Genomic DNA, 22,663 nt, shown 5'->3' with positions numbered 1-22,663 from the left:
GAAGTGACACTGGACCTGGTGCTCACCAATGGGGAAAGTGTGTCGAATGTCCGAGTGGGTGACTGCCTGGGCAGCAGTGATCATCAACAGTTTGGTTTGATACTCAAAACTTGAAGTCCTGGATTTAAAAAATGCTGACTTTAGCAAAATGAGGGAATACCTGAAGAAAGTGCTGAAGGGCTGGGAGGACATAAGAGAAGTGGAAAGGCAGTGGGGGCCAGGCTAAAAGGAGCTATAAATATGGCTAGTAACCCTTATGCAAGGGGAGTAAATAAAAGCAAGAGAAAAAGGAAACTGACATGGTTCTCCATGCAAGTGGCTGAGAAAATAAAGGCTAAAGAGTTGGCATTCATGAAATACAGAAAAACTCAAGAAGAACACAGACAGGAATACTGGATGAAACTGAAAGAAGCCAAGAGATATGTCTGGCGAAAGCACAAACAGAAGAATAAATTGCTAGAAATGTAAGAAGAGGTGACAAAATTTTTTTCAGGTATATTAGAGAAAGGAGGAAGACTAAAAATGGAATTGTGAGACAAAAAGATGCCATGAACTGCTATGTGGAGAATAATGAGGAAAAAGCAAACATGCTAAACAAATACTTCTGTTTTGTGTTCACAGAAGAAAATCCTGAAGAACCAAGATTGACTGGCAAAGGTACATATGAGAATGGAGTGGATATAGCACTGTTCACGGAAGAAAGTGTTTATGAACAACTTGAAAAACTGAAGGTGGACAAAGCCATGGGACTTGGTGAGATCCATCCCAGGATATTGAAGGAGCTCATCATACAGGTTCTGGCGGGTCCTCTTAAAGATTTGTTTAATAAATTCTTGGAGACGGGAAGGTTGCTTGGGATTGGAAAAGAGCAGATGTGGTCCCTCTTCACAAAAGTGGTGACAGAGAAGAAGCTGGAAACTCTATCCTCCCATGTTTCAAACCTCCTCTCTACTGTGGCACCATCCACGTCTGTCAACGAAGCTGTTTCTTCTTACAACAATACTCTATCCTCTGCCTTAGACACTCTTGCACCTTTGATGACCCGCCCTGTAAGGCATACAAAACCCCAACCTTGGCTGACTTCTAATATCCGCTACCTACGTTCCTGTACCCGCTCCGCCTAAACGCCTCTGGCGGAAATCTCGGGCCCTTGCTGATTTCTTACACTTTAAGTTCATGCTGACCTCCTTCCAATCTGCTCTTTTACGTGCCAAACAGGATTATTATATCCAACTGACCAACTCTCTTGGCTCTAATCCTCGACTTCTCTTCACCACATTGAACTCTCTCCTCAAGGTGCCCCCTCCCCCAACTCCCCCTTCATTATCTCCTCAGACCCTTGCTGAATTCTTTCACAACAAGGTTCAAAAGATAAACCTTGCTTTCTCTACCTCACCCTCCACTAGTCCGTTCCCCTCTCTCTCCTTCCCCTCATTCCCTTTCCTCCTTTCCTGAAGTTACTATTGAGGAAACTACACTTCTCCTTTCTTCCTCAAAATGTACCACCTGTTCCTCTGATCCCATTCTCACCCACCTTCTTAATGCCATCTCTCCTGCTCTTATTCCTTTTATCTGTCACATTCTCAACCTCTCACTTTCCACTGCCACTGTCCCTGCTGCCTTTAAACATGCTGTGGTCACACCTCTCCTTAAGAAGCCTTCACTCGACCCTACTTGTCCCTCCAATTACCGACCCATCTCCCTCCTTCCTTTTCTCTCCAAATTACTTGAGCGTGCTGTTCACTGTCGCTGCCTTGATTTTCTCTCCTCACATGCTATTCTTGACCCACTACAATTTGGTTTTCGCCCTCTCCACTCAACCGAAACTGCCCTTACTAAAGTCTCCAATGACCTATTACTGGCTAAATCCAGAGGTCAATATTCCATCCTCATTCTTCTTGATCTTTCCGCTGCTTTTGACACTGTCGATCACAGCATACTTCTCGATACCCTGTCCTCACTTGGATTCCAGGGCTCTGTCCTTTCCTGGTTCTCTTCCTACCTCTCTCTCCGCACCTTTAGTGTTCACTCTGGTGGATCCTCTTCTACTTCTATCCCTCTGCCTGTCGGCGTACCTCAAGGTTCTGTTCTTGGTCCCCTCCTCTTTTCTATCTACACTTCTTCCCTTGGTTCATTAATCTCATCCCATGGCTTTTCCTACCATCTCTATGCTGATGACTCCCAAATCTACCTTTCTACCCCTGATATCTCACCTTGCATCCAAACCACAGTTTGAGCGTGCTTGTCTGACACTGCTGTCTGGATGTCTCAACGCCACCTGAAATTAAATATGACCAAAACCAAGCTTCTCATTTTCCCCCCCAAACCCACCTCCCCGCTCCCCCCGTTTTCTATTTCTGTTGATGGCTCTCTCATTCTCCCTGTCTCCTCAGCTCGAAACCTTGGGGTCATCTTTGACTCTTCTCTCTCCTTCTCTGCTCATATCCAGCAGATTGCCAAGACCTGTCGTTTCTTTCTTTACAACATCCGTAAAATCCGCCCCTTTCTTTCCGAGCACTCTACCAAAACCCTCATCCACACCCTTGTCACCTCTCGTTTAGACTACTGCAATCTGCTTCTTGCCGGCCTCCCACTTAGTCACCTCTCCCCTCTCCAGTCGGTTCAAAACTCTGCTGCCCGTCTTGTCTTCCGCCAGGGTCGCTTTACTCATACTACCCCTCTCCTCAAGACCCTTCACTGGCTCCCTATCCATTTTCGCATCCTGTTCAAACTTCTTCTACTAACCTATAAATGTACTCACTCTGCTGCTCCCCAGTATCTCTCCACACTCATCCTTCCATACACCCCTTCCCGTGCACTCCGTTCCATGGATAAATCCTTCTTATCTGTTCCCTTCTCCACTACTGCCAACTCCAGACTTCGTGCCTTCTGTCTCGCTGCACCCTACGCCTGGAATAACTTCCTGAGCCCCTACGTCTTGCCCCATCCTTGGCCACCTTTAAATCTAGACTGAAAGCCCACCTCTTTAACATTGCTTTTGACTCGTAACCACTTGTAACCACTCGCCTCCACCTACCCTCCTCTCTTCCTTCCCGTTCACATTAATTGATTTGATTTGCTTACTTTATTTATTTTTTGTCTATTAGATTGTAAGCTCTTTGAGCAGGGACTGTCTTTCTTCTATGTTTGTGCAGCGCTGCGTACGCCTTGTAGCACTATAGAAATGCTAAATAGTAGTAGTAGTAGTAGTAGGCTGGTAAGCCTCACTTTGGTTATTGGGAAAGTAATGGAAGCGATGCTGAAGAAAAGGATAATGAATTTCCTGGAAGCCAATAGGTTACAAGATCTGAGACAACATGGTTTTACCAAAAATAAATTGTGCCAAACGAATCTGATTGAATTCTTTGACTGGGTGACCAGAGAATTGGATTGAGGACGTGCGCTAGATATAATCTACCTTTGATACGGTTCCTCATAGTAGGCTCTTGAATAAATTTGACAGGCTGAAGTTAGGGCTCAAAGTGGTAAACTGGATTAGGAACTGGTTGACGGACAGAGGGTGGTGGTTAATGGAATTCACTCGGAGGAAGGAAAAGTGAGTAGTGGAGTGCCTCAAGGATCGGTGCTGGAGCCGATTCTGTTCAATATATTTGTGAACGACATTGCTGAAGGTTAAGAAGGTAAGGTCTGCCTTTTTGTGGACAATACCAAGATTTGCAACAGAGTGGACACTCTGGAGGAAAATAAGAAAAAGGATCTGCAGAAGCTGAAAGAATGGTCTAATGTTTGGCAATTAAAATTCAATGCAAAGTGATGCACTTAGGGGATAGAAATCCAAGGGAGACATATGTGCTAGGTGGTGAGAGGCTGATATGCACAGAGAGGGAGAGGGATCTTGGAGTGATAGTATCCGAGGATCTGAAGGCGAAACAGTGTGACAAGGCGGTGGCCACAGCCAGAAGGGTGCTAGGCTGTAAAGAGAGAGGTGTAACTAGCAGAAGAAAGGAGGCGTTGATGCCTCTGTACAAGTTGTTGGTGAGGCCCCACCTGGAGTACTGCGTTCAGTTTTGGAGGCCATATCTTGCTAAAGATGTAAGAAGACTTGAAGCTGTCCATAGGAAAGTGACAAGAATGATACGGGGTTTGCACCAAAAGATATGAGAAGAGACTGGATGACCTGAATATGTATACCCTAGAGAAGAGAAGGAACAGGGGAGATATGATACAGACATTAACATACTTGAAAGGTATTAATATAGAAACAAATATTTCCAGAGAAGGGAAAGTGGTAAAACTAGAGGACATGAATTGAGGTTGCAGGGGTGGCGGTAGACAGGAGTAATGTCAGAAAATTCTTTTTCACGGACAGGGTGGTGGATGCCTGGAAAAAAAAAACTGTGGCGGAATTCAAAAAGGCGTGGGATGAACACAGAGAAACTCTAATTAGAAAATAAATATGATATAAAAAAACGAAACTTACAAGGGTTGCATGTGTGTTTGCATATCAAGTGGTGCTCAGATGGCGACTCTGACTGCATCAACTAAGGCAGGTGCTTGGCTGGCTTGTACAGTCTGAGTCCCGCATATGGCGATTCAATTTAGGGTGGGCTGGAGAGAGGTTCGACGGAAACTCCAGTGGTTTGGAACGCAAGGACAGTGCTGGGCAGACTTTTACGGGCTTTGTCCCGCAAATGACAAGATGGAAATGGATAGGCTGGAGTGGTCTTTGACGGCAATTCCAGTAGTTGGAACATAAGGACAGAGCCAGGCAGACTTCTATGGTCTAAGTCCCAGAAATACTAAAGAAAGACCATAAACAAATAAATAATCACATTCACTGTTGATTTAAATCTTGAATCGATAATGAATGTGACTATTGGGCAGACTGGATGAACCATTCAGGTTTTTATCTGCCGTCACTTACTATTTATTTATTTGTTGCATTTGTATCCCACATTTTCCCACCTATTTGCAGGCTCAATGTGGCTTACATTGTTCTGTAGTGGCGATCGCCATTTCCGGAATGAGAAATACAAAGTGGTATTGTATTAAAGTTCATAAGTGACAGAGTAGATTAAGCAATCAAATATAGAGAATTCATTATCGTAATGAGAAATAAAGTGGTATTGCGTTAAAGTTCATTCGTGACAGAGTACTGAGGTAGTCAAGTATAGAGAGATCGGTTTTGTCCAGTTCCGGTATGAGTTTTGTTGTCTAGTATGTGGTATGCCTTATTGAACAGGTTGGTTTTTAGTAATTTTCGGAAATTAGTTATGTCGTGTATTGATTTTGTGGCTTTTGGTAGTGCATTCCATAGTTGAGTGCTTATGTAGGAGAAGCTGGATGCATATGTTAATTTATATTTTAGTCCTTTGCAGCTGGGGTAGTGGAGATTCAGGAATGTGCGTGCTGATCTTTTAGTGTTCCTGGTTGGTAAGTCTATGAGGTCTGACATGTAGACCGGGGCCTCCCCATGAATGATTTTATGAACCAGAGTGCAAATAGGTGGGATTATGTGGGATACAAATGCAATAAATAAATAAAATAAATTTTGAAAGTAATACATTCTTTAAGTGGGAGCCAGTGTAGTTTTTCTCTTAGGGGTTTGGCGCTTTCGTATTTCATTTTTCCAAATATAAGTCTGGCTGCTGTGTTTTGGACAGTTTGGAGTTTCTTAATGATTTGTTCTTTGAATCCGGCATAGATTGCATTGCAGTAATCTAGCTGACTTAGCACCATTGATTGTACCAGGGTGCGGAATATTTCCCTTGGGAAGAAAATGTGGAAACTCAAAAGAGTAAAACCTGAGTGGAACATTTTCTTTGTTGTGTTTTTCGCATGGCTTTCTAGTGTGAGATTTCGGTCAATTTTAACTCCTAGAATTTTCAGGCTATCTGAAACAGGTAGGGTAAAGTTTGGGGTGTTTATAGTGGTGGGTTTGTTCGTGTTGTATTGTGATGAGAGGATGAGACATTGTGTTTTTTCTGCGTTGAGTTTTAGTTGGAATGCATCTGCCTATGAATTCATGATTTGGAGGTTGTGCTTGATGTCCTTCGTGATCTCTGTTGGATCATGTTTGAACGGGATGTAGATCGTGACATCATTTGCGAGGACGTAGGGATTAAGGCCTTGGTTGGATACTACTACTACTTAACATTTCTAAAGCGCTACTAGGGTTACGCAGCGCTGTACAGTTTAACGAAGAAGGATAGTCCCTGCTCAAAGGAGCCTACAATCTAAAGAACAAAATGTCAAGTTGGGGCAGTCTAGATTTCCTGAATAGAGGTATAATGGTTAGGTGCCAAATGTGACATTGAAGAGGTGTGCTTTGAGCAAGGATTTGAAGATGGGCAAGGAGGGGGCTTGACGTATGGACTTGGGGAGTTTATTCCAAGCATAGGGTGAAGCGAGGCAGAAAAGGCAGAGCCTGGAGTTGGCAGTGGAGGAGAAGGGTACTGAGAGGAGGGATTTGTCCTGTGAGTGGAGGTTTCGGGTAGGAACGTAAGGGGAGATGAGGGTAGAGAGGTAACGAGGGACTGCAGATTGAGTGCATTTGTAGGTTAGTAGGAGAAGCTTGAACTGTATGCGGTACCTGATAACTCAGGGAAAGTTCTTTCTGTGGTCCTGCTTGCCCAGATTGTGATCCGGCCACTGGTACTGAATACCAGCGATGTCTGAATAACTTCCAGGTCCACCTTGCCTCTACTCCAGGGCTTCCAGGAGAGGGTCAGGGGGGCAAAATTCCCCAGGCCTGGCCTCCAAGGCTGTCCCAGTGCCAGCAAGCTTCTTCCTGCCTGCTTCTGGGTCTGTCTCTCTCTTGCTCCTGTTTGCCAGGACCTGGACGATTGCATCAATACGATAACCCGGGTGACCCAGGTTATTGCGTCAATGCAATCATCTGGGTCCCGGCACACAGGAGCAGGAGACAACAGACCGAGGGAGGAGCAGTCAAACCATCAAACCTCCTTGACTCAGACACAGGAAGGAAAGGGGGCAGGCCTGAATGTGGGGGGCAGCCTGAGTGGGGATAGCGCTTTGGCTAGAGGTGTCATCATTAGGTTGAAAAGGGTTATTCTGTATGTTATTCCTAAAGTCCGATTTACTAAAAATATCCAAAAATCGAGTGGTGAACATAGCCATTTTTGAACCTGAAAAGCATTTATCTTTTTGGTTCAAAAATCACCTTTTTCTAGACATTTTGTGCTCAGTGTGTTTTTCTTTTGGGGTTTTGGAAAATAAAATGTCCAAGAGAAAATCACCCAAAAACCAGCAATTGGGTCGACTGGGGGCCATCATTCTTAATAAGACTGGCCACACAGACATCCCAGCAGAGCAGTGGAGAAGCTTAGGGGGGTAGCAGTGGACTTCACATAAAAGGTCCCACATACACATCTCACCATAACCCCCTTATATTGTATGGTGAGCCCTCTAGAAGCAGAAAAAATACCTACTGTACACCACTACAATGGCTCTTAAACATGCAGATGTCACCTATAAGTAGGTACAGTAGGTATTTGGTGTTTTTTGGAGGGTTTACACGTTCCACCACAAGTGTACCAGTTAGAGTGGGATATGGGCCTGGGTCCCCTTCTTTACAGTCCACTGCACTGACCACTAGACTATTCCATGGACCTGCTTGCTGCTCTAACAGGAAAGGCCATCATATCTGAAGCTGTCAGAGCCTGGTATGCACTGTCACATCTTAGAGGGCTAGGAGTGGGTCAGTGACTACTGAGGGAGTGTTATGCTTTAATCCCTCCAGTGGTCATTTAGGGCACCTTTGTTCACTTAGTCATGATTGAAACAGGTCTAGCCAAAAAAATCTTAATTTTGGCCCTAGACATTTTCATTTTGTTCCATTATTGCAGAAAAATGTCTATCTTTTGGTGCTCCAATGCCCTGCCCAAAACATGCCCACAACATGCCACCTTGAAATTTGGATGAACTGTGGAGCAAAACATCTAAAACCGGGGTGCTGAAAATTGCAGCTTGGACATTTTGAGAGAAAAACATCCTTCTGTCCTTAGAACTATGGACAGAATAACTGGGCAGACAAGGTGGGCCAGATGGTCTTTCTGTCACTGTTTTATAACTCTGTAAAAGTAAGTAGTATCTAGTACACATCTTATTATTTTTCACTTTAGATCTTACCTGTGCTCTAAGACCAAAATGTGATCCCAAGTCCTCTAGAAGAACCACCTTGGCAGTCTACGGAAAGAATCATATGGATGGATAAGTTCAGTTATGAGCTGCACAAAACATTTACATTCTATTAAAAAAGCATTTCTTCTTTCAAAATTACAAAAGGTTTCTTTGTCCTGAGCTCCTGTAGATGTCATAAAAGTCTTTGCTTTTGACATTATTTTTTTTTTATATTTCCAACAAATGTACTTTTTAATTTACACCATGTATCTCCTTCTGTACCATATGTTGGTGGCCAGAAATATATTTAAACTAGAATATACTGTTGGCTAGTCTCATAGCTCAGTCTTCAGCACTGTGAATTCCAGTGTGGGGGATCTAGATTCAGATACCTATCTGACAAGGCTGGATAGACCTGGGCATACTGCAAGGTACCATACTCCAGGAGGGAAGGATGACTACTGATACAGTAGTAGCCCCTGCTAACATAGTAACATAGTAGATGACGGCAGAAAAAGACCTGCACGGTCCATCCAGTCTGCCCAACAAGATAACTCATATTTGCTGCTTCTTGTGTATACCCTACTTTGATTTGTACCTGTGCTCTTCAGGGCACAGACCGTATAAGTCTGCCCAGCACTATCTCCGCCTCCCAACCACCGGCTCTGGCACAGACCGTACAAGTCTGTCCAGCACTATCCCCGCCTCCCAACCACCGGCTCTGGCACAGACCATACAAGTCTGTCCAGCACTATCCCCGCCTCCCAACCACCAGTCCTGCTTCCCACCACCGGCTCTGGCACAGACCGTATAAGTCTGCCCAGCACTATCCCCGCCTCCCAACCACCAGCCCCGCCTCCCGATCTTGACTAAGTTCCTGAGGATCCATTCCTTCGGGAGCTTAGTCAAGGTTGGGAGGCGGGGATAGTGCTGGGCAGACTTATACGGTCTGTGCCAGAGCCGGTGGTGGGAAGCAGGACTGGTGGTTGGGAGGCGGGGATAGTGCTGGACAGACTTGTACGGTCTGTGCCAGAGCCAGTGGTTGGGAGGCAGGGCTGGTGGTTGGGAGGTGGGGATAGTGCTAGTCAACAAACAGTGCTGCAGATGCACCTCAAGTAAAGTGCCCTTCAGCTATTGCATATAAGGGTTTCTGCTGCTATCTGGACAAAGAGGAATCAAAGATGGAGGTATATAGAAAAGGAAAAAGCCAAAATAATAATGCAAAAAGGTAGAATATATAACAGTGTATGATAAAAACATCTTTTACCAGGGTTTTAATTCACTGTTTCAAGTAAGTGATAATGAAAAAGTGACATCATGGCATGGTGATGGATGCCTAAACCGCTGGAGAGAGTACTCACCCCCAAACAAGTACTAAGCAAAGGCTACCATGTTGAATACCTCCATTGCCAATCTTTAAACTTGTCCTAATGTTGATGAAAAAGCAATTGGAGGAACTCAAGTGAGAAAGAAAATGAATGCATTCAAGAGGACTGAAGCAACATGGTGTCTTGTGCGAGCAGTGTGTCCGAAAGGGAGTCCTACTTGCACATCAAAATGAGAAGATGGTTCACTGATACAAAAAAAAAAAAAGCCTCTGTTAATGTCAACATAAAAGAGAGTAGCAATGCTCTGAAAAGACCTAAGTGATATGGGAGTCAGAATAGAAGAGTGGAGCAGCATATGGACCGGTGTTAATTTAACATATTTACAAATGGTACGACAAGTGAGGTGATTAAATTTGCAGATGACACAAAACTATTCAAAGTTTTCAAACACATGCGGATTGTGAGAAATTGTAGGAAGCCCCTAGGAAACTGGAAGCCTGGGCATCCAAATGGCAGGTGAAATTTAATGTGGACAAATGCAAAGTGATGCACATTGGGAAGACTAATCTGAATCATAGTTACCTAAAGCTAGGGTTCACCTTAGGAGTCAGCACTCACGAAAAAGATTTAGGTGTCACTGTAGACAATATGCTGAAATATTCTGCCCAGTGTGTGGTGGTGGCGGCGGCGGCCAAAAAAAGCAAACAGGATGCTAGGAATTATTAGGAAAGGGATAAGACCAAGATTATTATAATGCCTCTGTATCGCTCCATGGTGCAACCTCACCTCGAGTATTGTGTTTAATTCGGGTCACTGTATCTCAAAAAAGATATAGCAGAATTAGAAAAGGTTCAAAGAAGAGCAACCAAAATGATATAGGGATGGAACTCCTTCCATATGAGGAAACTAAAGATCTTGTGGACTTAACTACTTTCTCTTAATCCTGTACCTTTCCACCCCTCGTATCACTTTCCATTTATTGTAATTTCCTGTGTGTTAACTAAATGTTGTAAGCCACATTGAGCCTGTCAGTGGTGGGAAATTGTGGGGTATAAATAAATAAAGGATAAAGAGGTTAGGGCTCTTCAGCTTGGAAAAGAGATGGCTGAGGGGAGATATGACTGAGGTCTATAAAATTCTGAGTGGTGTAGAACGGGTAGAAGTGAATCAATTTTTCACTCTTTCAAAAAGTAGAAAGACCAAGGGACACTTGATGAAACTACATGAAAATACTTTTAAAATAAATAGGAGGAAATATTCTATAGTGAAGTTTTGGAACTTGCAGCCAGAGGATGCTGTAACGTTGTTTAGCATATTTGGGTTTACAAAAGGTTTGGACGAGTTTCTGCACAAAAGGTCCATATTCTGTTATTGAGATGGACATGGGGGAAGCCACTGCTTGCCCCGGAATTAGTAGCATAGGATGCTGCTTCTAATTGGTTTTCTGTCAGGTACTCGTGACTTGGATTGGTCATTGATGGAAGCAGGATACTGGGCTAGATGGACCATTTGTCTGACCAAGTATACCTATCCTTACGTTCTTATGATAAGGAGAAGCTATGCTGGAATTGTATAAACAGGAATATTTAAAGAGAGAACAGGTGGTGTTGAGGGATAAAATGGTGGACCTGGAGAACAAGAAGGAACACAGGAAATTCAAAACAAAGACAGTGGAGATGACAAAGGGCAACAAAAGTCTTTTATTAAAAATCTTCACTTGACTTGACATGGGCTGTGTTTCGGCTAAATCGTCTGCATCAGGAGTCTAACCATATGGCCATAAAACTACTCTTTGGAATGAAAAGTGTATGGCACAAATGTGCCTCACTGAGCTCCAGGAGCAGAACAACTGAACACCGAATCCATGCTTCATGATACATTATCGTACAGCAAAATTCTAGGCATCACAATGATCTGGAGAACAAATCACAAAGGAATAATTTAAGGATTAGGGTTGTTCCAGAGACAAGTAGATGTAGTACAGACACTTTGCAGAGACATTCTAAGGCGAAAAATTAAAATCAGGTGCACCCATAGGGGCCTAGGGTCACAAAGAGCATCACAGCCTGGGACATTACTACATGTCTGCACAGTTTTTCAGACAATGACAAAATCATGTGATGTGCAAAGGGATTTGATAAGATCAAATGAGACAACTGGAAATCTACAAAGATATTTTGCCAATCATACCGCAATGCAGAAGGGCCTGAGACAGGTCACAAAGGTATTAGAAAAGGAGAGTGTTAATTATAAACATCTGTTCCCTTTTGATCTTATGTTCACAGTCTGTGGAGCAGCTAAGAAGGCAGAGGAAGCCTGGACAATTCTGACAAAAGAAGGTTTGCGAGGCATACTAATTTAAAGGAATGGCAGATTGGGGCAAAGCAAACCACTCCTGCCCATTCTCAGATGAAAGAGGCTAAGACAATTGTCAAAGAGACTGGAGCATAAGCAAGCAGAATGCTAGAAGGGACAGCTCCCAAATTAAGCTGAAAAGAAAAGATGGGGTCTGAGATGGCACTAAGCAGCAACAGGAGTGCTATTTAAGCATGGAATAATTGTAAAAAGGACATACAGCTAGGGGAAAGATTTCATGCTGGTTGAGTGAATGAGTAGTTATGACTGGAATGATTGGCTAGGGGAGGGGGGAGAGAGGGAAGAAGCTGATGAGATAAGAACCACAGAAAGGGGGATGGAGGAAGTTTGGTAGAGAAACTTGGGATGGGGAGGGGAGTTAGTGAATGATGTGGAACTATTGTAGGGTCTTGATTCCAGCAAGATGACTGCCAGTAAGGGAAGCATTATGGGTTAAAAGGTAAGGATTACTTTTACTACTTACAAGTGGTACACTATCTTAAGGAACTTATTTACAAAGAATATTACAGGAGGGTCTCACTCCACTGGAGTATCTTCGGGTGAGGAAAAGGTATCCAACAGTCCAATTTCAGAATCGTATAGGATTGTGAAGGGATACATGCTTAAGAAGTTTAGATACATGAGTAGATGGGAGAGACATCTTTGGAAAAGCCCATTTGGAAAAACCGTGGAGAGGTATTCTTGAGGGGGTTGGTTGCTCATCAGTCTCTGTTGCAATAAAGGAAAACAGTTATAAGATACCACTAAGAAGGTATTTAACTCCAGAGAGACTTCACAAGCTGTCTCCTATGAGAGATGCTGGAGTGGGTGTGGAGTGACTGATTTTCTCTTTCACATTTGGGTTGGGAGCAAATTCAGAACACCCTTAAATATATTTTAAGGAGAAAGTCAAACTGAACCCTAAGTTGTCTTTGCTGAAGTTGCTCCCGGGAGATATATAGATGAGCTTGGAGAAGTGGATTAACAGACTACAGAAGATGGCTATGATAGAGAAGCTCACAGCGCAGTAGCATAGGAATCTTGAAAAGTTTGAAGAGGACTAGACAAATGCGATATGCTACCATGGACAACCCAATTTAAGACAAGCATTATGAGGGCTGGGAGGGGAAGGGGGATATATTATAATTAAGTTGCTTTCATTTCTCAGTTTATCAATTTTTATTAGTATGTTCAGACTGAAATAAATCTAACATATCTCTGATGGGATCAAAGGTGTATTTTGTCACAGAATAAAATCAATGGAATAGGTAAACAGAAGATATGACAACAGCTGGTGCTAAACAAGAACTGTTAACTGTGTTATGGTCACTGCTTCCAAAAGGTTTGCACAATAAAAAAAAGCACTAATGTGATTAAGATCACTGTTAAATTAATTAACAGTCTTACAGGCAAAAGTGACATCATATGCACAACACTTGTAATCCAATTAAAGCAGTACATATATAGTATATTTGTTATATCACTGGCATCAAAACGTGTGAAATGTCATCTATTGATGCCATATCAACATGACTGCTGTCAATATTGAATAGGAGCTCTGTAAAGAACTTAAAGTTTCTATATGAAACAGACAGCCTATTATACTATTCTACTCTGTATGTGTACTCTTCAACTATTGATCAGTACACAAAGCATAAATGTACTTCTGAAATAAACTCCATTATCATACGATTATGCCTTTTTTTCACTGCATAGCATTTGCAAAGCACAGCATGAAAACTTGAAGGATCTTATTCACTGTCATTGAATCCATGTGGATCTTGCAATCCATGATTAAAAACAATACAAGAACAGCGGCAGGCTAGTTGTGAAGATAGAGACAGCCAAGCTAGAGAACTGACTACCATGGACTGAAGACAAAAAGCTGGAACCAGTTCATGGAATTCAGTTCTCACAGCTGGGAACTGCCAGAAAATCATCAAATCTTCTTTTGTATGGATTAGAGGGGTGAGGGGGGTGCAAAGCATTTAGCAGCAAAGCATATGGCTATTGCATTTCACAAGAAATGAAAACCTCTTGAGTTATAGAAGGATCTGTTTAAGAAAGTGTACCTTGCATTATCATAAATGTTCTCAAGTATTGTCCCTGATATCTGGCCTCCGGCGGTAGGGGGGGGCCAGAGGGAGGGGGGCACATTTTAGCCCCCCCCCCGCCGCCATTACTGGACCCCCCCCCCACCGCCACCAACGACTATCTCCACCCCCCCCTCCCACCGCCAGCCCTCCCCCGCTGCCGTTTCTTACTTTTGCGCCGAGGTCCGCTTCCTCCTGGGCCTTTAAAAATATTTCTTCAGCTGGCGGTGGACCCCAACCCCCGCCAGCCAACCAGAGGTGACGTCTTTCAAGTTCTTCGTCCGCCGAGGCCGACGTGCTGGAGTTGAGCGGCTGAATCCAGTTCGGAGTATGACGTCGGGTTGGCTGGCGGGGGTTGGGGTCCCCCGCCAGCTGAAGAAATATTTTTAAAGGCTAATATAAAAGTGGACCTCGGCGCAAAAGTAAGAAACGACAGCAGGGGAGGGCTGGCGGCAGGAGGGGGGGGGGGGGCCAGGGCGAAATCTGCAGGGGCCCAGGCAGATATGCCCCTGGCAAGGAGTCACAAGGAGCTACAGTGGGAATCAAATCCAGTTCCCCAGGATCAAAGTCCACTGCACTAACCACTAGGCTACTCCTCTACAAATGACCAGTTTTTTTGAGAATTATGACTTACACAGTAGTTTTTAAAAAAAGCATTTAAAAGCTTGGCTTTTTACTCAGTACTTTGAAGCCAGAATCAGTTTTATTCCCTGCACTGAAAATGTGAATAAGCTTTAAAATTTACTTATAAAGTTAATACTGTAGTTATTTGCTTGTCATCTAGGCATGATTGCCTCAGCTAGAGAAAAGGATTATTGAGTAACAAATGAAAGCACATTGTAGTCAGTGACATTTTTTGGGGGTGGGGAGTGGGTAGCAACTATAGCAACTATTTTAAGGCTTCCTGTGCTGGTGGGTGAAGGATTGTCCCAGTGTTTGTTTTGGGCAGAGACTAGCAATAATTTGTTTTAATGAATGGGTTTTGTAATTTAAATATATATTGTATGTTATTTAATATTTATAATGTCTATTTTATCATAAGCTTCTCAGATGTGATGATTGGTGCACTATGAGAAGTTCTGAGAGAAGAGGACATTTCTCTAGTAAGTGAACACTATTTTGCTTTGTGCTTTGGGAACTTAAAGATTGGGGTTTAAAGGAGAAATTGTAGGTTAGTGATAGGCAGAATAAAACTATAAAAAAGCAACTTTATCAACTAATCTCCATACTCTTTTCCCCCTAGTTTTAAAACTTGAACTTTGTACCACAGCATTAACAGATAGCCTCTAGCAGGCACTGCAGGACCTAGTTTAGCTCTGCCTTGTCTTGAGCCATGCCTTGTGCTCTGCCTTGTGAAGTTTGTACCTTGTTCCTCGACCCTGTTACTGCTTATCTTTGCTTCTGTTTCATCCTATCTAGTAATGTTCTTGGTTCCGCTCCAGTGAAGTCCTGTTCCTGGTTTCCGCTCCAGCCAAGCTCCAGTCCAGTGTCCAAGCTGCAGTCCAGCTTCCAAGCTCCAGTTCTAGCCTGGATGATTCACCTGCTGCTAGACAGTCTCCAGCAGCAGCCCAAGGGCTCACATTCCTTGAGTTTGTGACAATGCAGCAATGAGGCCACACTGCTGATTACCGCCAGGAACGCCCCCCATGGTAGAAAATTATTTTCTACCACGGTAAACGGTGCATGCCAAAATGAAACTACCTTGGTGGTTTGTTTTGGTGCGCTCTATCGCACCTTCAAAAAACAGCCCCTTATCTGGTTAAGTTTGAGACGGGTAAAAAAAAATGTATATTCAATGCTGGTCACAGGAAACGGCCTGTCACTGAATACTGGGTGGCCTGAATATCAGGCCCTATTGAGTTTAAACAAAGATACTCTGTAACCCCAGCACATTTAGCATTATTTTTATGCTTTGTCTGTGTGAGCACAACTGCATAGATAACACATTAAACAAGCTCTCTCATCTATTTTCAGGCCACTCCCATCCAGTCAACAGAATCGTCTTGACCGGCCTAGTTTTCAAAGACCGCTATGTATAATTGTGTGTTCACAGTGGCTGGCTCAGAGTGATAGAAACAGAAAAACACATAGACACACGGGAAAATGACAGCAGATAAAGCCCATATGGCTTATCCAAACTGCCCATCCATAACACCCACTATCCCTTCCTCTCCTTTAGAGATCCTATGTGATTGTCCCATGTAATGGCATCTCTAGTCACAAATATTTGGGGTGGCAAGTCAAAGCAACATTCCATACATAACCCCCTTCCTCATCCACTTTTATATTAGCAATTTCTATACATAAAAGAAACCCTACCCCATTCCAGCCTGTTTAAACTACCCGGTGAAATCATTATGTAATTGATAGCATCATTCAACAAATTCTTCTAGGTGGGTGTAGAGTTCAGATTCTCTACAGGATTAGTCAATCTCAATATAAACTCTGAAACTTCAGTTCTGTACCACAAACTCATATTCCCCAACAATGAAGCTACCCTCTTACAACTGGCCACACAAAAAAATATTCAAAATTATGACAACCAACTCAGGAACAGCACACGTTCCTTCCACTGCCAGATAATTTGTTTAAAGTACATGGGTTTGGGACACACACAGCCAGTCAAGTTTTTGGGATATTTACAATGAAGATGCATGAGATAAGTTTGTATACCAAGGAGGCACTGTATGAAAAATATCTCTCATGAATCTTCATTGTAGATACCCCGAACTGGCTGGGTGTTCCCAGCACTGCTCTACCAGAAGTGGAGACCCCACTAATCCAAAACATTTTTATTTTTCAAACAGGCCAGACACCCCCAGATTTTTGGGGGTGCATTTACACCCCTTGCACCCGCATAGCGATGTCTATGGTCCCATGCCTTCTTAAGTCAGGTACAGCCTTCGTCTTCACCATCTCTTCAAGGAAGCCAATCCATGCATCCACCACCCTTTCTTTAGATTACTTTCGATTTTATCGCCTTTCACCTTCATCCTATGCCACTTTATTCCAGAGCTTCTTTTCAATTGAAAGAGACTTGCCTTTTGCATATTTATGCCATGGAGGTATTTAAGTCTCTATCATATCTCTCCAGTCTTTCTTCCAGAGTAAACATATTGAGATCGTCAAGTCTGTCCCATATGCTTTATAACAAAGCCCACTGGCCATTTTAGTAGTTTATTTATTTATTTAGATTTTGCTCACACCTTTTTCAGTAGTAGCTCAAGGTGAGTTACATTCAGGCACACTGGGTAATTCTCTGTCCTTGAAAGGCTCACAATCTAAGTTTGCACCTGAGGCAATGGAGGGTTAAGTGACTTGCCCAAGATCACAAGGAGCAGCAGTGGGATTTGAACAGAGTTGCCCTCTGAACAGACTTTATCCTATGTATATCTTCTTGAAGGTGCAGTCTCCAGAACTGTACACGGTACTCTAAATGAGGTCTCACCCGAGATGTATTTAGAAGCATTATCAGCTCCTTTTTCCTGCTGGCCATTCCTCTCCCTAGTCACACAAGCATCCTTCTGGCTTTGCCATCATTTTTTCTTCCTGTTTGGCCACCTTAAGATCATCAGATATATCACCCCCAAGTCCCGCTCTTCATTCATGGAAATATGTACTTCACCCCCTATATTGTATTGTTTCCTTGGGTTTTTGCAGTCCAAATGCATGACCCTGCTTTTTTAGATCCAGCATATTTCTCCACTCTGACCATGCCTTACACACCAGCTTGGAGTTCTTAGATCCCTTAATGACCACAGGATGCCAAATCCTCGGTCAGCTCAACATGAAACAACAAACCAAACCAAATCTTGTGTACTGCTAATACCCCCTTTCCAGGTTTCAGTGCAGTTTACATTCTAGGTGAGACAAAAGTCAATAATGTTAGTGTGAGGTATGAGAACAATTATAGACCACTGGTGCAATGCATGAGACCAAAAACATAATAGGAAAGGATAATGGATAATACTAGGAGGTAGAAGTCAATGGATTGTTATGAAGCAGTCTTTGGGAAGAGCAAGGTTTTTAGCCTCTTCCTGAAGCTAGGTAGCTGTTTTCTGTTCCGAAAGCAATAGGTAGAGAGTTCCATATTTTAACTCCAAGTACAGGGAATAGAGAACTGAAAATCTTCTGATTTCGAATTGTCTTTTTGAAATGGTGACACTAGCATCAGTTGTTCTTTCAGTCTGTTAGACTGGACCAAGCATAGCGAAGAGGTCTTAAGTCAGCAGTTGAGAGGTGAAACCCTGTAAGATTTGAAAAACTAAACAAGCAGCTTTGAACCTAATTCTTTCTGCTATGAAAAGCCAGTGCGGTTTTGAGTTGAAACAAAAGTAGATCTATTCAATATGTATATTAGTCTAGCAGCTGTATTCTGTACAACTTGCAGTTTTTTTTTCTGATATTGACACTTAATTCCAAGAAATAGAACATTACAGTAATCCAAGTGAGGTATGACTAACATTTGAATTAGTAGTTCAAAGGCTTTTTGGTCGAAGAATGATCCTAGACATAGCTGTCTCATTTTGAATAGTTTTATTCCATAGCTGGTTAATATGGGAAGAGAAGGTGAGTGAAGAATCAAGCAAGACCCCTAGTACTCTGGTTTCAGACTTGACTGTAAAGCTTTGACCACATATTGATGATAGGACCTCAACTCCCTGATTTCAGAACCACAGGACCTTGGTTTTTTGCACATTCAATTTCAGTTTATTGGTCAGAGCCCAGGTGCTAATGACAGTCATGCCATTCACTATAGACTGAGTTGTATCTTTGTTTGATGCTGTCACTGGTAAGAGAAGCAGGATGTCATCCATGTAGTGTAGTACTAGTTCATTAAGACCCAGGTGTATTGAGGCTAGGGATGACATAGAGATTGAACAAGATAGGTGAGAGGGGAGATCCCTGCAGGACCCCGCAGTTAAGAGACCAGAAATTGGACAGTTGGTTGTTTTGCTTGACAGAATAGCTTCGATTTGAAAGGAATTCACTGAACCATTTGATCACAGACCCTGTTATTCCTATCTGGGTCAGGCGTTCGAGTAGCAATGTGTGGTCAACCATATCAAATGCTGCCAATATATCAAATTGGAGAAGAATTACTTGGTCAGCTTTGCATAGGTGATGTTTGACATATGTAGTTAAAACTAGCAGCAATGTTTCCGTACTATGTGACGATCTGAAGCCAAATTGTGACCAGTGTATAATAGAAAAATTTTCCAGATATAGAGAGAGTTGTTTACTGATGTAAAAAAAACACGGGTATGCTTGAAACTGGACGGTAATTTTACAGGCGATGTTACATCTAGTCCAGATCCCTTTAAAAATGGAGAACAATTTTGCCCGTATTAGGAGGAAGACAGCCAGTTTTTAACAGCTCACTGAGATCGAGCAACCAGTTTACTGCTTCCATAGGGATGGATTTGAGTAGGTATTTTGGGCACTGATCCAGAGAACAGTTGGCTCGGGAGCATTTCAACAGCAGTGATCCGATTTTGCTTTTACTTACATATGGTCATACATGGCTCATGTGATTATAATTTATACTTTATTTTGATGTTTCTATTGGCATATTTTAACATGGTTCATATGTATTATATTTCCTGTTTAATTTATGTCTTTTTAATATGTCTTTTAGACTCCTGAGGCAGGCCTGTGGCCGAAACACAGTACTGTGTCGAGTCTAAATTAAAATTTGTTCATCATATACTACCATAGTCACAGCTTCCTGGAGTCATTGGTCCACTTCCCACTTCCTTGCTTGCGTAACAGCAGTGGTCTTACATCCTCAACTGTTAGTGATTGAAAAGATTCCCAGTTTTGGTCAGTTTTGAGTCCTTGGATTGTAGGATCACTGGCGATTAAGGCTGAACTATAGGTTGGCCTATTTTCCTCTGTTGGAGTAGCTTTAGTTAGTTCAGACCTAATTTGGAGGATCATATTGGCGAAATGATCAGTCATGTCTTGGGTCATGTTTTCTGTGAATGTTCATCATCATTAGTGGAAGTTAATTTTTTAACTAAAAGTTTTTTTTGTTGTCAAGATCATCTTGACCTAATAGGCTGCTATAATACTGACGTTTTGAATCAGATACCTTCTTTTGTAGCATTTGGATTTATCAGTAGTATCTCTGTTCTTTCTCCATTGCTTTTCAAGGTGTCGACATACCCTTTTTAGGATGGATAGTTCCTCTGTAAACTATGGTGAGTTTCTGGATGTCTTGACCTTTTTAGTGGTAAATGGAGCAATTTAGTCTAGTACAGCTTTCACCTTGGTATCCCATCGGGATTTGATCGAATCATGTGTAAGAGATGAAGTAGTGAGGGAGTCTGTAGCTTAGACCAGAAAGTGACCTTGTTGATTTTACCTCTGGTGGAGATGAGTTTGGAGGACTTGTGCCTGGTTAAGCTTGACATACAGATATCATTGGTGAAATCCAGTTGGAAATGGTCAGACCATGGTACTGGCTTCCATTTGAAGGAACTGATCAAGCTATTAGGATAGAAAGTTATGAAGTCTAACGTATGGCCTTTTTCATGAGTTGCACCCTTGGAGACAGTAGTCAGTTCGCAGTCCTTCATGAATAATTTGAAATTGTGGATATTGGTGTCCGCTTCATTTTTCAAGTGTAGGTTTAAGTCTCCTAGGAATATAATCTTAGAAAATTAGGCCATGGCAGAGGAAGTAATCTCTATACAAGTCGAGGTTCTGCCTTGGACCAAGCTCCCGGAGGACGGTAAACAAGAAGTAGGACAATTTGATTTGCCTCTTTTGTATCATTGCAGAATTTGCACAGAAAACCCTGGAAAACCCCAGAACTAACTAAAGACATGTGGAAAAAAACTGTTAAATATAAGAGCAAGTCTGCCGCCTTTTTTACCCTGTCTTGGTGAGTGACGAATACCATAACCAGGTGAATAGATGTGAGGCAATATCGGACTATCAGCTTCTGTGAGCCATGTTTCTGAGATAAGCAGAAAGCCTAGGTCTGAAAATTCTAACAAATCCCTGAGTAAGAGAGCCTCCCCTCCCCCCCAGACCTGGCGTTGATATAAATGGTAGGGACAGGAGTGAGTTGAAACCTGTTTGGGTCATTTCAAAAGGTTAATACGTTTTTTGAGGCCATCTGGTTCTGGTCTAAAACCACAGTAGTGTTCTGATGGTATATATTGGCATTGTCTAGCAGGTATCTGACATTACAGTTAGGGTGTTTCTTAGTACAGTGTTTTCTAGATGGATTATATATTATGGAGATGGAGATAGGATTAGGCACTAAAGCCCCATTTTATCAAACTGCGCTAGTGGCTGCTGGTGCGATATTGCTGACAAAGCCCATTCATTTTGAATGGGCTCTGTCGGCATTGCCATGTGGCTTGATAAAAGGGGGCCTAAGTTATCTGGTAGGTTGCCACCCTACGTGCTCAAAACAATCTGCTTTTTATTTTACTGCTCCCAGCTTATGGAACTTGCTCCCACTAGAAAAACATGGAGAGCTATCATTGTCTGCATTAAATCTGCGATTAAGATCTGGCTTTTTCAATAAGCTTGTGGAATGTGAGGGGAATTGGGTTAGGCTACACAGCACTCCCCTTGTTGATAAGTTATGTTTCTCTTATGTTTGGATAAGTATTTATCTTTCCTGTCATAATGATGTATTTCTTTCCTTTGTGTTAGTCTGTAACCTGTTTAGTCCTGCTTGTCAGTTATAGCAAGTTCTAATAAATAAATAAATAAATAAATCTAGTGCTCTCCCTTGATGCAACTGTCTGGTCACCCAGCAGGTTACCATCAGACTTTCAGGAAGAATGTGGTCTTATAGGTTTTAAGTTTTCATTTTTGTAGCAGGATGGCACAACGTGCCTTCTTATTTGGTTAACAAGAGGAACATTTTGGGTTCCTGCTCCACAGTAGTACCAGTCAAACTAATAAAAGGGTGATGCATCCTGGGACAAAAGCCCAATAGCACTAGCTCCTAAAGATTTGGTGGGAAATGTAAAACAGGAATGTAGCGAGGGGCCAATGGTCTTCCTCTGCAGAAAAGAGAGTCAAGAAAGAAGGACAATGTTATGTAGAGAGTGATGGGTCTCCCACCCTGAGATCCATCAAAAACCTTGGTCCTCTGTTCAAGAGACTGAGTAATAATAGAAGACAAGGGAAAGGCAAGGAGAAGGGCCAGTTTCCATAAACAAGAGAAGGAAAGTGGAGAGGGGATGAAGTCTGAAAGTCAGTTAAAACCCAGGGCACAAGATGCCGTAAGAGGAAGAAAGGAAGGACCATTAGGGAGATCTTGCCTTATCCTTAAGGAGAAAAAAGGAGAGAAAAATCATTGCATCCAGTTCATATCCAAGTCAGGGAAAGGACTGTAACCAAAAGCAATGCGAGTATATGCTGAAAGCCTGTATGATAGGAGGGGCCTAAGTCCTGGGTGTATCCCATTTGTCTAGTGGAGAGACTGAACCTAAGCAGCATGTGATAAGGAAAATTTAAGTTCCAGAGAGGAGAGAAGGGACCTTCTATAAGCAATGAGAGACCATCAAGTCTGTGAGGAGCGTGAGAGGAAAGAAGTGACAGAGAACAAGAGAGATTGAAGGCTAGGGTTTATCCTATACTCAAAACACCTGACTAAATCCAAGAGTATCTAGGAGGAGGAGACTGGGCTGCAAAGGTTCTGAATGCGGAGATGCAGCTACAAAGGAGCAGAGAGGGTTCAAAACCCATCTACCAGTGAGAAGGGTACAAGAGATGCAGGACAGCAGAAGTGACAGTACACCACAGAGGAGATCA

At 42.6% G+C, this 22,663-nt stretch overlaps 1 protein-coding gene across 2 annotated transcripts in view; it reads right to left on the bottom strand.

The window, feature by feature from the left end:
• The window catches only part of DDRGK1 (DDRGK domain containing 1), a 263,903-nt gene that overhangs the window by 25,276 nt on the left and 215,964 nt on the right, over window positions 1-22,663 (bottom strand). For both annotated transcript variants that reach the window (XM_030190995.1, XM_030190994.1), the window contains one exon: window positions 8,113-8,169. In XM_030190995.1, coding sequence (XP_030046855.1) covers window positions 8,113-8,169 — 57 coding nt within the window. The remainder of the gene's footprint in view (window positions 1-8,112; window positions 8,170-22,663) is intronic.

Source organism: Microcaecilia unicolor, chromosome 2 (assembly GCF_901765095.1).
Source record: "Microcaecilia unicolor chromosome 2, aMicUni1.1, whole genome shotgun sequence".
In the NCBI taxonomy this organism is placed as follows: Eukaryota; Metazoa; Chordata; class Amphibia; order Gymnophiona; family Siphonopidae; genus Microcaecilia; species Microcaecilia unicolor.
The sequence above is the reverse complement of the archived record's forward strand: the minus strand, read 5'-3'. Positions and strand labels throughout refer to the sequence as shown.